This window comes from Fusarium vanettenii, assembly GCF_000151355.1.
Source record: "Fusarium vanettenii 77-13-4 chromosome 8 genomic scaffold NECHAsca_10_chr8_2_0, whole genome shotgun sequence".
Classification (NCBI taxonomy): domain Eukaryota; kingdom Fungi; phylum Ascomycota; class Sordariomycetes; order Hypocreales; family Nectriaceae; genus Fusarium; species Fusarium vanettenii.
This window is the reverse complement of record NW_003315874.1, coordinates 573056-586669: the sequence shown is the minus strand read 5'-3', so window position 1 is coordinate 586669 and position 13614 is coordinate 573056. Positions and strand designations below refer to the sequence as shown.

The 13614-nt window shown below is 54.3% G+C and overlaps 2 protein-coding genes across 2 annotated transcripts; one reads left to right on the top strand and one right to left on the bottom strand.

Annotated features, from left to right (window-relative positions):
- Positions 1 to 2593: 2593 nt before the first annotated feature.
- Positions 2594 to 4089, top strand: NECHADRAFT_62784 (uncharacterized protein; the record flags this gene model as incomplete). Its single annotated transcript, XM_003048885.1, has 2 exons — positions 2594 to 3185; positions 3246 to 4089. The coding sequence occupies 2 exons, from the start codon at positions 2594 to 2596 to the stop codon at positions 3581 to 3583; spliced, it is 930 nt and encodes a 309-aa protein (XP_003048931.1). The 3' UTR covers positions 3584 to 4089.
- Positions 4090 to 4142: 53 nt separating this feature from the next.
- On the bottom strand, positions 4143 to 7086 carry NECHADRAFT_101281 (uncharacterized protein; the record flags this gene model as incomplete). The annotated part of the gene is made up of 4 exons (XM_003048699.1): positions 4143 to 6100; positions 6153 to 6389; positions 6483 to 6908; positions 6963 to 7086. The coding sequence occupies 4 exons, from the start codon at positions 7084 to 7086 to the stop codon at positions 5331 to 5333; spliced, it is 1557 nt and encodes a 518-aa protein (XP_003048745.1). The 3' UTR covers positions 4143 to 5330.
- Positions 7087 to 13614: the final 6528 nt, after the last annotated feature.

Sequence of the window (13614 nt, the reverse complement as noted above, 5' to 3'; positions counted from 1 at the left end):
TAAATACACTTTTGCCGCTCATGTACTTGTACCAAAAGGCTCCCGCGGTTCCCAACATCGGCCGGGTGCATGCCGCAGCGGAGACTGACATGGGCTTATTCAAGTTCCCATGGATGGATCTTCAGGATAGCAACAGCTGGCTTGGCTTACTACGGTACGCCATGTCACTCCATCAGCAACTTGTTGTGACTCCTCAGCCGCCGGGATCCCGCTGTGACACCCAGCCTTTGGATCCTGAGGCTTGCGCTGACCAAAAAAAAAAAGCCCCCATATCGGGAATCGATCCTGAGACAACAGAACCCATCTTGGACCACGGTCTGAGCCATGATTCACGACGAGATCCCGTGTCAGACGAGCAAGAGGGACCCGGTTATCTTTAGGACGCAATCTGTTTCACCTCGTTGGCGTCAAGTGATGTTTGCCGGATGGATCAGGTGATTGATTGCTAGGCTGGGCTCCTCATTCTCGCCGGGTCCCCTTCCCCCCTCCCCCTCCGGATGGTGTGGTGATGGGAAGACGTACGACGATCGATCCCTATTGGTCCGTGCGATTCCTCTTCCCGCATTTGGGAATCTGGGCGGGAAAGCTTGACATTGAGGAAGAGGAACCAGAAAGTGTAAAAGGAGGATTTCTCATTTGAAGCGCGGCTTGTTGCCAGGTCATTAAAGGTACGGGCGGTACTTTGGTACGTCGAGTTACAGTGCAGTTACCCGCGTCAACCCAAGTCACTTGATGGAGGGGCGAGCATGGGTTGTTGGTTCTCTTTTGGGTGTAGAGACCCTTGTTGAGGGGTCCAAGAGAGCAGGCAGGTTTGCGTGTTGGCTCCAGCTATTGAGGCAGTGAATGCCTCGGGCCGTCGAGGCTTGTTGCGTAGGTAGTTTGCGTGGGCCAAGTACATGGACTTGTATCGTGTTTGCTAGGGATGTACACGGGGATCGAGAGGGAACAAGTAGGTAGCTAGCAGTAAGGGAAGAGAATCATTGTAATATTGACTTGAAGACGAGTTCATCAAGCATTTCATCACCTTTTCATCGCGTTAATCTGTCTTCTCAGCTGTTGCCTTCTCGTTCCCTGGCTCTTTCCCACACTCAGTGCGCCTTTCCGCAAAGGCAACCACCCCATTTCGACCATATGTGGCACGCCCGCTATTGTGATTGGTCGCGCCCGCACTTGGGTCTCTGCCTCAGGCACCACATCGCCAGGCCACCTCTCACCTCACCCGCATTATTTATCTTACCAGCCTCACCCACTTGCACGTGTTCACCCTCTTCCTCCGCCGCGTGACCCGACTCGTTCGCCCAGCAGTACCAGCCAGCCCAAGCCCAAGCCCAGCAGCCCGCGACCTCGTTCGCGCCAGCAAAAAGAAGCGCCCTCTGGGCGAGATTTCAATCTCCTTGTCCTCTTTTCCCCCCTGGTTTAAAACATAAGAAACCCCGCGGGTATTCTCCGAACGCGTATCGAGACCTTCCCTCCCCTTTTTTTAACCCTCTTCATTTATTTCCGTTGGAGTTTGGTTTTTCCCCCAAAGGAGGAGTTGACGACGCGAACCCTCTCGACTTATCAACTGGGACTCGCGCGATATCACGAGGTCGATCACGCCAAACACGTGAGACGAGAAACTCGTGATCTCCAAAGCAGGCCCGCCTACGCTACGCTACCTGCAGTGCTCGCCTCTAAGCACATGATCTGGGAGGTATGTCGGCTTCTATGCATCTCATTCACTTGTTCGCGATGTGATGCTTTTCGCTTGATGCGATGCACCATGTCTCCCTTGCCGTCTTCTGTTTGCGCTATGGCACGAGGGAATTATTTGCGCCTTTTGATCGGTGATGCTCCTCCTCCTCTTCGCCAAGTGGCCGTTCTTTCTTCATCACCATCGCTGTCGCGTCCTCGTGCCTCTTGCCTCTTGCTATCATCACCATCATCATCGTCATCACCACAACCCGCCTCGAGATATCATCTTCTTCACGTTTGTCTAGTCGGGCGTGTATCATCGCCTGGTCGATCACACGTCGTGCTATCGTCTAGATTCGAGTACTTGAATCAGCATCAGCGCATTTCCGCTGCCGCTCTGTCGCATCCACGCGACGGTCATTGACATCTTCACTTCGCTGTTGTTCAGTCACCTTTATTCTCGAGTGAGACCAAGGCCTGACCACGCCGTGGCCCTGCCTCTTCCTGGCTCATACAACTCGTCGCATGCTTCATTCACGGGCTAAAGCTTGTTCTGTCTGTCTGGCAACAAGGCAAGCGCCTCCCTAGCCTACATGTCTTGGTTGAGACTTGCACTCAAACGGTTGCTTGATTCTTGACAACTCTACACCCCAGATTGGATCCCGCCAGTCGCCTTGAACTTTTTTATGCTTCGTCTCGCCCAACCCAAATCTTGCCTCGCAGAGCTTTCGTTCTAACTGCCCTCCCCTCCTCAGATCTCTGACCGATTGTCAACGTCTCATCTGTGGCCTCGACATCGTCAAGCCTTGCGCACGGTCTTGACATCCGGCGCACGCGTCTGATCGAACAACCCCCGCCTAAATCTATCTCATTTTCTCCTCGGCACTTATTGCCAGCATCTTACCAACTGAACTGAACCATGGCTGAGTCCGTTGTTGCCGAACAGCCAGATCTCTCCAGCCTGACCGGCTCGCCTGGTCAGAAGCGGAAGCGTGAGTCAGGCAGCCCTGATCTGACCAGGAATAAGCGTCCTGCGCCAGCTGCCCACATGTCGACCGACGCCGCGTCCTTCATCGACAGTGCCATGGACACCCAGGTTGCCAATGCGAATGGCGTCAATGTCGCCGACTTTAACGCCTTGCAGCAGGCGGCCCAGGCCGACCACCCCGAGGCTCCGGACCCCGCCAGTGCTACCAGCACCGCCCAGGCTGCCCTGGGAATGTATCCCACTCTCCACGTTCCGCCGTCGACAGAGGAACAATTTGCAGCTCAGGCAACCGCCGATGGCGATCATGGCCATGATGCCCAGTTCAACCCAGATGTGCCACCACCCAACGTTGACGGCATCATGGAACCTCCACCCCCTCCGGTTGCCCCTCCCCAGCATCAGCCCACACCACCAAATGGGGTGCAGCACCAACCACCCCGGTACCCTCCTGCGGCTCCCAACCCGAAGCCGACTGTGGGCTCGGAGGAATGGCACAAGATGAGAAAGGATAACCACAAAGAAGGTATGGCTGGCATTGCTTGTTGCTAGTGTTTGATACTGGAAATAACTAACCCCGGCTTAGTGGAACGTCGTCGCCGTGAAACCATCAATGAAGGCATCAACGAGCTGGCCAAGATTGTACCCGGCTGTGAAAAGAACAAGGGGTCCATCCTGCAACGAGCCGTCAGTTTCATCTCTCAGCTCAAGGAGAACGAGCAACAGAACATTGAGAAGTGGACTCTGGAAAAGCTGCTTACGGAGCAAGCCATAACAGAGTTGAGTGCTTCCAATGACAAGCTCAAGCAAGAATGCGAGCGCCTTTACCGCGAGCTCGAAACTTGGAAACGGGTGGCCCAGAACGCTGGCCTGGAGCCTCCCCAGCCCAAGGAGGAAAACACTGCCACCACTACATCGAGCTAGGAGCCGACGTCAGCGTTGGCATTGGCTTCCCTGTCGACGCTGCCATCATTCTAACGTATACCCCCGTCTAATGTTGCCGCTCACATGCACCTGCCTTGCCCAGCAGCAGCAGCAGCAGCAGCTGTGGCACCCTCTCTATCTTTCGTCTTGATTCTATACTTTGCTTTTATGTTTTACTGCGGAGCCTCGGGCAACATTACTCCATCGGCCAGGAGCGATAGAGATACTCGGGGCGAGGATCGTCTTTGTGCATCCGAGTACGGTCGTCAGTTGCCTGGCTTGAATCATGTTGCCTTGAGTTTAGTTTGATTTGATCGATTTTCAGTAGCTTGGCGTTGGTGGATGGATGGATGGATGGACGGATTCACTTCCAGGTTGGCAGAGGGTTGAGGTAACAGGACTGATTCATGGTGCAATCAATACAATAGCTTGAGCGCTGAAACGAGTTATCTATTAAAGTTGGCTACGCATGCCATTGTGGCCGACTGACTTCCTTGTCGTTATGAGATAATGGTTCTTGGTAGCAACATGATGGATCACGAAAGCCATCTGGCTGCTTGCGTTCAAACGCTTACAATTAGGTCCTATCAAGCCTACAGCTATCATCATGGTCACTGACTGTCCCTAACCCCTTTTTTTCTGCATTTGAGCTTTCGTTCAAGTTCCTTTCGAATATCCACACAGGTGTCTGATTGGTCATCCCAATCATACACACACCTAGCATACAACTTGTTGTCTTCCCATCAACCTCCCCCATCTCTCCAACTTTCCGCACAAGCACAGCGTGACGGCTCTTAGGCCACCAAGAGCACACATCCGACTCGCACCAGAATGAAAGTGAGCGCAGGCTGAAACCTGATCTGATGGTCCAACATCCACTCCTGTAGCCACTCTCCACTGCCTTTGGAAACGTGTGAAGAGGACAAAGAGAGGATACGGAGCCAGTTCGAAAGATGAGAAAACCAAACAGCGTCCACTCAAAAGAAACTCTATACTCGTATCCTTTGTGCTTATCGAGCGTAAACGAGCAAGAGCAGAAGAATAGCCAATGACAAATACGTTCGCCGCCATCAAATCGTCGTCGCGTTTCTAGTCGTCAACATCAAAGAAAATAACCCCTTGATCCATTCGCCAATAGGTCCTCGCTTGAGTTGAAGCCAAGCGAAGTCATCAGCCAAGTGGCAAGGTCCTAACAGACACCAAGCTTGGCATCGAGTTGCACTGTTCGTACGCACACATTCCCCCTTGTTGAGCAACGGAACACACTCCATCCGTTATGCCAACCCGCCGTAGAAAGAGAGCCAAGGAAAGACCTCCACAGAAATACAAGACAACCAAGATCAAACCAAGTATGTGATATGATGTGATAATGATATGATGCAAAATGCCGCTGTAGTTCGCAAAAATCAAGCAAGCCGCCCCGAGGTTTTTGTTTCAAGTATATCGTTTGGGGTATCGAGTCATGGATGTGGGCAAGACAATAGAAGAGCGCCCGTCGTCTGAAGCAATCGAGAAATTCCGCCGTGCCTGGAGCCGGCGTTGAAACCCGGGCCGAGAGGGATATCGATATTGCCCGTGGTTCCACGTCCGGTCTGTCTTTGAATAACCTGTGCTGTCTGACCAGGTCCTTCGTCATGCGTAATCTATATAGATATAAGAAAAGCAAGTGTATCCCAAGACCGAAGAGAAGCTGCGTCATCAAAGAGCGTTGGCTACAATAGCCGTGTCGTACACGCTTATGTCGCAGCTAGTGCATCGGGTTTCGTGGCACATCGTCAACTTTCACGCCGGGAAGCCCTCGGTTGTCGTGGGCCATGTAGTCGTAGCCCTGCGTGGCGTGTACCTGCGGAGGGTGTGGTACGGCCCCGGAGCGGAATATCGGAGGTTGGTTCGGATCGTATCCGCGCGGGAGTCCGTCAAACGACGCACCCATGTACGGCTGCGTCTGGTTCATGGGAACCGACGGGTTCACAAATGCTGATGCAGAGGGGTTGGCTGGCTGCTGCGTAAACGTGTACATGGACGATGCGTTGGGCGCCGTGGAGCCGGGCTGCTGCCACTGTTGCGCATACATGGTCGATCCGTTCTGTCCTCCGTACTCTGCTGGAGCGCTAAAGATGGAAGAGCGGCGGCCTGAATCATGGGCTGGAGGAGGTACACCCATATCCATAGCGAGACTTCCTCCCGTCGAATGAACTGAGGACTGACTGTTGACGGGCAGGTTATTGCCCTCAACGAACGTGTGCTGCTCCTGTGGCATCTCTGCCATCATAGAAGAAGGGTACTGGTTGCCTCGCACCGGCAGGTTGTCAAGGAAGGGTGTTCCATGCAGCGACGGACCAGAACTGTGGCTGTGGCTCGTCGAGGATGGCATAAGCCCATGCACTGTCGAGAGCTTGGTTGATGGCGCGTCCTGATCCTCCTCGTCCTTAGGGATGGACCCCTCGTCGTCGTTTCCTGATGCGTACGTCTCGGGGATCTTGTCGTCCGCCATCACATATATCTCCATCGTTCCATCTACAAGCCGTCAATATCCCAAGCAAACATAAGCCGAGCCAAGAAAACCTACCAATTTCATCATTCTTGTATCGTTCCTCTTGCTTAGCCACCTTGAAGATCTCGGTCAAGTACGGACGCTTCCTCGCGTTGGCCGGGTTCTCCTTGTCGGCAAAGAAACCCGACAGTGCTTCAATCGTAATCTCTTCAAGCTTCTTGACGTTGAGATTCAGCTTCTGGATGTCTGGATGCTGTCTGCTGTTGGGCTCCACAATCATCCTGAGGATGTGGTTGAGAAGATGCACTCGCTCTGGAACACAATGTTAGCAAGGCATGGCCCATCATCGGCTCCATTACAATCATGACTTGCCTCGTTTGTAGAGATGATCCGGCTCCTTGTGACGAACTTTATCCTCCTTGGTAGGACCCCATGGCTTAGGCCACCAGTCAGGAGCTTTCTCATCACTGCCCGTGTAGGGGTGCGTCGACTGCTTCTTTGGCTCCACGGCCTTCACCCATGCTTTGGCGATCAGTTTGCAGGCAGTTTGCTGACAGTTCTTGAATCGTTGTTCGTAAAAGTTCCAGACATCCTCCGAGTTACCGATCTTGATGCCCTTGAGCGTTGTCGAGACAGTCATGGGCATCTCTTCCTCGTCATTGATGGGGTGGCGTGCTCGTGGTCTCTTGCGGCCTGGTCGTGTTGGCGCCTCCCAGTCGTCAAAGTTGGATAGTCTGCGGCGATCCTGTAGGCGGTTCCGTGGGAAATCAAGGGCTTGCTGCTTGTAGCCGCTGTCAAACCCGAAGGCATCATCGACAACAGGGCTCGCTCCTGGTTATTACTCAGTCTTGAGTCCAAACAAATATCGTGCATGGGCTGACCAACCGGAGTCCAAGCGTTCCATAACTCTCTGATATTTGTCGAGATCAAAGAATTGCTTCACAACATCGCTGGGGAGTTTCGTCGAAGTACCGGGACCAGAGAAGGTCATAGGGCTCCCGTCGTCCATTATCACAGCAACAAAGTATCGTCTTGCCGCAATCGCACAGTGCTGGCGAAGGGCTTCGTCAATTTGCTTGACTCACGTTAGCAGTTGAATGAAGCATGCAGAGTTGAGCGAGTTATACAATTGGGGGTTGTCGGCGGTGCATTTCCTGAACCTCTGGGAAGCGGCCATCTTCGACCCCATCACCAACAAACCGCTCGGATATGTAAGAGTGGTGCCGAGGGAAACTGTCCCTCGGCCAGTCTCTGACATCTCTGACCATCTTCCTTGCGACTCCCGCGAGTCGTAGGCTGGTCCAGGTTTATCTTGAAAATCCAACAGTAGCTAAAGACAGTCACGGATGCGCCAATGCAATGCGTTGCAGGCTGCAACTCGATTGGATGGGGCAGTTAGAAGGTCGTGAGTCAAAGTCCGTCCGAGCTTCGTATATCTAAGGTTGGTAGACGGGAATAATAGTTTCGTTTCCGGCGCAAACTGTGTTTTGCTTCAACGCGTCGAGGTCAAAAAAAGTGTGGTCTGAATCGAACAGGAGATGCTGAATAATGATACGGCAAAACACGAGATGACTGTTGGGGCAAGCAACACTAGTACATGCCGTGGCTGGGCGGTGTACAGTGAATATGAGGCGCGTCGTGAGCGAAAACGTCAGTAGCCCGATGGCTTAAATGAGGTGAAGATGCTTGATAGAATGCGATGAGTCCAATGTGAGTTGGATGAGCGTTCTGTGAGCAGGTTGCAGGTACTAATAAGCACCAAAGAACGATGTCAAAATGGTGTCGAGAGTGGTGACTTTGCCTCTGGTCAGAACTTCTCCGGGGGGTTAAAGACGCGAGTTGACTCCTAGGGATGGAATGGGCTCGACAATGGCGTGAAAGCGACCCAAGTTGCAGATTGTGGATTGTCAGGAGACGCCTCAGAGCAACAAAGACGCGAGTGAGGAATTGGTCTTGTCGATGGCAGGACTCTGGTGGTTTGCTTTGCTTGCAAGAAACGAACGGTTCTGAGAATGGGGTGCGGCGCAACCAGGCCTGTCACCTGCTGCAATGTTCTCGCAGCGGGAGGATGCTGCACTAGGATTCTTTGGTCAACAAGCCGCAGCCGAGAGGAGGGTCGTCCGTGGGTGGTCTGAGTTCGTGGTTGATTGCAAAATGTCGTCGGCTATCTCCAACCGGATGTGGGCGAAAAGAACATGCAGGACGGATTTACCGACCAAGGAGCAAGCTCGAAGCAAGGGGATATATCGTCTTCCAAGGGAGAAAAATCGGACTCCAGCGTCGTAGTAGTCTGCAAGAGAGTGATGCGAGCCTGGGCTGCTGAGGTGGCAACGGTCCAGGATCTTAACTGGCGAGGAGAGGATGAGTGGCCTCAGTCAAGGGGGGGGGGAGATCGCGACGGCACCTGGTCGACGGAGAATTGAGCAGCACTGGGATTGGGATTGGGATGGGATTGGGATTGAGCGCTGCTAGCGGCAAGACAAGGTTAAGCTGAGCTGAGATGGGATGGGCGACAGGTTTGCGATCTTGAGAAAGAAGACGAGGTTGATATGACAAGGTTGCGGGACCGGGACAGACGCAAAGCCGGGGAATGAGGGACGAGTCCAAGTAGGAGGCCCCGCACTGGACCGACGTTGTCTCTCTTCTCGCGACCTTTAGCTCCAGAGTAGCCAGATTCGCGTGCCGCTTGTATACCAGGATGGGCGCTTCCCAGTCAGTAAAGGGGAGGAAGAGGTTCAGGTAGACGTAGGCGACTGGTAGTGAATGGATTGGATGGGTTGGGATGGGAGCACAGGACAGGGACCGCCTTGGTTCCAACAAGCACGCACACAAGATGAGTGCTAGGGTGATCTTTGACGGACGGTGGGGGATCAGGGACCGGTGCGTGTGGTGTAGTGAGCTACCAGGATGGACGCCCCAGGGTCTCCGATCGCAGCAGATGTCTGGCCAGAGAAGACGAGAGAGCGAGCGAGCGAGAGAGGAGGGGTGCAGTGAAGCTTGACGACGGACGTCTCTGGATCAGATCCGTGGCCGCGACACCCCAGGTCTAGTGGTATCCGTAGCGGTAGTGGTCTTGATAGTGGTAGCAGCAGCTCGACAAGAAGGGACATTCAGCTATCGCCGGGATGTCGATGAGCCGTAAAAACGAAGCCAAGGGTGAGAGAGTGGCAGGGAAAGGAAGCAAGACCCCCTAGTCGTCAGTGTCGCACAGTACGTATGGATTGAGAGGACAAGACGCTAACCACTCAAGGCCGAGACGGTCTTGACTTGTATGTACGTAGTATGCCAATCCCATGATCCACCGACCTGGCTGACAGGGCTTCATGTCAAGGGTGTTGACGAGAGACGGCGGTTGGTCCACGCTTAGCTTCCGACGCCCCCACAGGTGGACGGATCCAAATGTGGCTTCCAAGAGACAGGGCACAGGTGCCAAACGGCATCAACAAATCAGATTGGCTTCTGTGCTTTAGATTATCATGGTTCCATGCAGCATCCATCAATACGACAAAGTTTGGCGTTTTGCGATCCTTCAGGCTGTTGAGGCTCCAAACGCCAGGACGACGAGTAATGGACGACAAGACCAGCCAGCTCCAGCTCCAGCTCCGACCCGCAACGAGGGATTAGACCGGCCTCGGAGAGGCAGGGGTTGCGTTGACGATGGCTGAAATGGTGGGCCCAGAGTAGAGTAGGTTAGATGGGGACGAGCCCAATAGTTGCGACCAAGACGAGGAAAAAAGAAAAGGAAAAAGAAAGGGCAGAGGGAAAAAAAGCCACCCTCTTCAGCAACGCATGACTGAGAGCGCGGGTCCTGGGGCGACAACACCGAGTAGCACCGTCTGCAAAGGTACTAAGAGTGAGACAGGGTGCGCGATTAGGCTGGTGATTGAACCAGCCAGAGTCACAAAAGAGCCGGTGATGCTGCCATGACCTTGCTGCATCTCTAGGTAGTCGTATTGCATCATCCGCCATTGTTGCTTTTGCTGGGACGGCGGCTTGAGACGGCAGGGTGGTCCATCATCCGTCCGTGTCCGTACGTACGTAAAGCCGTTGACTGTCGAGACGTTTCGTCTTGAGGGGCCAGAACATGCGTGCTCTGTTCTGCCTCTGCTCTGCGTACCGCACGCATCTGAACACCTGCTTGAGGGAACTGCTGGGGAAGGGATTGGCCGTGGTTAATGAGGCCAGGGCATGGATGCCTGGCAATATCAATGGCAAGTCGCTGATTCGATGCTGTGGGTGGGAATGGCGATGTGCCATTCTCCAGAATTCCAGGGCGGGGATTGCACGGAGTGAGGGACTCAAGGAAGCGAGGTTGTTTTCCCAGCCGGGGCCAGGGTGAGCAGAATCTGCCAGACCTCATTTCGGATCTCGATTCGTAGCTAAGCTTGCCGGCACGTCGTGCCTGGCTGGGACCGTCATGACAGGCGACGAGGCGGAGAGAGTAGGTTCAGACGGAGGTGACAGTATCGATGCCTTGATACTAGGAGTGGTTAGTCGTCGTGCGCCTCAGCAGAGACAGACAGGGGATGAAGCAGCCAGCTCAGGTCGATCTTGTCTTCCATCGTCCATGGTGGTGGACTGGTCTGGCGGCCGGCCTCGCGTGTGCTTGTTCTCTCCCGAAGTGCTGCCGCTAGACTCCAAGGCGGCAGCTGGATTACTGCATTCGAGATCTGGTGAGATGGGGTCGGCCTCTTGGGGGATTTCGGGGCCATGAGCTCCAGGGAGCTTTGCTCGAAACGTGTAACCCTGCAGGACCGGCTCATCCACTATCGCCCAACGCAGCATCTCACATCGGTACGGCAGCACTAAGCTGGTTGGTACCTCTGTAGTGTACAGTCCCGCGGTGTACGGTACGGTACTCTTATGCGCATATGCAGAGGAGAGTTGACCATCAGCCCCAGGCCAGGCGAGATCTCAGATCATGTTAGCAGAATATGACGGACGGTAGCCAGGGCGAGTGATAGCATCCATCCATCCATCCATCCATCATCCATGGTCCAGAGTCCGGCGAAAAGAAGTGGGAAGAAGTTCCAGCCGGCTTTTGGTGGCTGGGCTTGGACCCAATGGCGCCGCCAATCCGGAGGGTCCATCGGCCAGTTGAAGGGTCTAAAGGCCACCTTCCAAGGGGTGGGTGGCCCCTGCTTTCCACATTGATGCTAGGACGAGGAGGAAGGAGGAAGGGTGGTGGTCCTGGTGGTGCCCTGATGGTCCAAGTGCCTGCCAACTTGCTAGGCCTGGGCAGCCACCCGCCGGGATTCACACACCTTGCACACAACTTGGAGGATCCAATGCGTGCGTGGTTGAATCATGTACAACCTGCCTACGAATACAACTATGCAGTTACGCATTACGTGGTACTACGTTCGAGTTTCGAGTGAGCTACATGAGTCGTTGTCAACACTACCTAGTTGTGTCAAATCCAAAGTACTATCCTATCCTATTGCGCGCGCAAAGGCAAGGTACCGTGCAACTGTCCTTCCCAGCTAGGAAGTTGAAGGCTGCGGGCGGTGGAATTCAGCTGTGGAAGGAACGCTGGGCGAGACATGCAGCAGTTTCCTTTCATGCGAAAAGATCGACACCTGCGATCCTGTGATGAATCACGCGCCAGCGCTGGCACTTCAGGTATTCCAATACCTTCTCTACTGCTATACGCGGCATCCTAGTAGAAACTTCAAGACATTCCGCTCCGGCGCCAGCTCGCACTAGCCGTCACCACCTGGTTCGGTACGATCGGACCTGAGCCTCCCCTCCGCCGATGGACGATACGGCAGTCTACAGTTGCACCGGCACCACCACCATTCATCCTAACTCCCCCGGACACGTACTGTCAGAAGTCAAAAATCACCTTGTTCGTATCAAGGTTCTCGGCCGAAGCCGACAAGCGACCACCAAACTCTGGACCGGACCTGGGGCGATGGACAGGCGGGAGGCACGCGGTCCGGCTCGGCTCCTTTGTTAGCCTTGAAACAAACGTATTTCATGCGCAGTACATTGGGTCATCCGAATGGACTACCGTCTTCATTCTCCATAAGCCAGCTCCGCTCTACGGTATTGAAGGCTTTGCCGGCTCCCCTTCTGGAATTAGCTTCTCTCGATGGGAGTTGTTCCTTGGTGACACGTGCCATCGCTGCAGTGACACAGCTCGACCTGGTCCAGGGAAGCAAGCATTCGACTCCAACAAGCATGCATCCATATTACTGTACAGTGAGCGGAGATTGGATTCATCGGCACTTGATACAGCATCGCAGGCTGAAGGACCAGTTCGGCATTGACGGATGCCCAAGAAAGAAGAAATCAGACCTCTCCCTTTGCTGGGCCAGACCTGCGCAATCAATCCTTCCAGGTCCACCACGACCACGAAATGCAGATGCAAAGCACACGCTACCGCTCCGTACTCCGGACGGCACGAAGCACTGACCAGGCTCTTTTGCCAGCCCACTGCCCACTTGGGCCACATCTCCATCAACAGGGAGCGGGAAGCGCACACAAGCACGTTTGTGCGCTCGTTGGCGGTCCCGGCGCGTCGGCTGCACAGGCAGGGATGGCACAGTGCGTCAGCCACAGCTTTTGCCCCATGAACGGCTTCGGCTTTTGCTTGGACATGTGGAGTAATGTCGACTTACTCGTGCGGACCTCGCGCCTGTGGTCGACCTGTGGGCGATCCAGAAGGGAAAGAATCGTCTCAACACACGAACCGAACTCATACATACCTACCGACCTGGCCATCGATTCGACCTGCCATGTATCTAGGTAGCTCCCGGAGCAAAACAAGCTTGGCAGCACATCGCCCATCGCCTTGGCATCAGAACACAGCTCGTCAAGGATTTCTATCATCTCGCTCGCTTGGGCTCCGCGTTCCTCGCTCCTCGTATGCAGGAACAGATCATGAATAATGACCAGGCGCACCGCATCGGGACGGATCCATACCACGACCATGAGAAACTTTCCACCCAGCATGATGCAGTCAGTGCTTACCGGCAGTTCAACGCCTACCTGTTCAACAGTCGCTAGGCTGTGCAGTAAGTTAAGGCGTGGAACGGGGAGGAAAAAGGAAGGTTATTGTGGCGTCCGCGCGGCGTTATTTATCGTCTCGCGTGCAGGTTTTTTATCGCCGTTGCCGACCTGAGGCTTGTCGAGACTGACTTGCGAGGTTGGCTGCCACAGCCAGGACAGCTTGGCCATGACACTTTTAGGTTGTTCTGTTCGCCTTGACCTGGCTTCAGGTGGATATCATTCATCAGATTGGCACGGGTTGTGGGCGCCCTGGCAGATCTTTTCCAGGTTCGGCGTCTCTGCAGCTGCACAACGGACCTGGTCTCAACCATGTGTGTTCAGAAGCAATTATAGATTCCCCGGGAAAACTACACTAGCTCCTCATTCCTCTGAGAGCGAGGCCATTCTGGCCAGTCAATACCTCGCTTGAGGACGCGTTGCCTTGCAATGTCTCAAGGACGGTCGCTAAACCCCGCATCAGCCATTCCGCGAGCATTTTGCGAATGGTCCCCGGGGGCAAAGCGAAGGCCGCCTTATCTTGCGT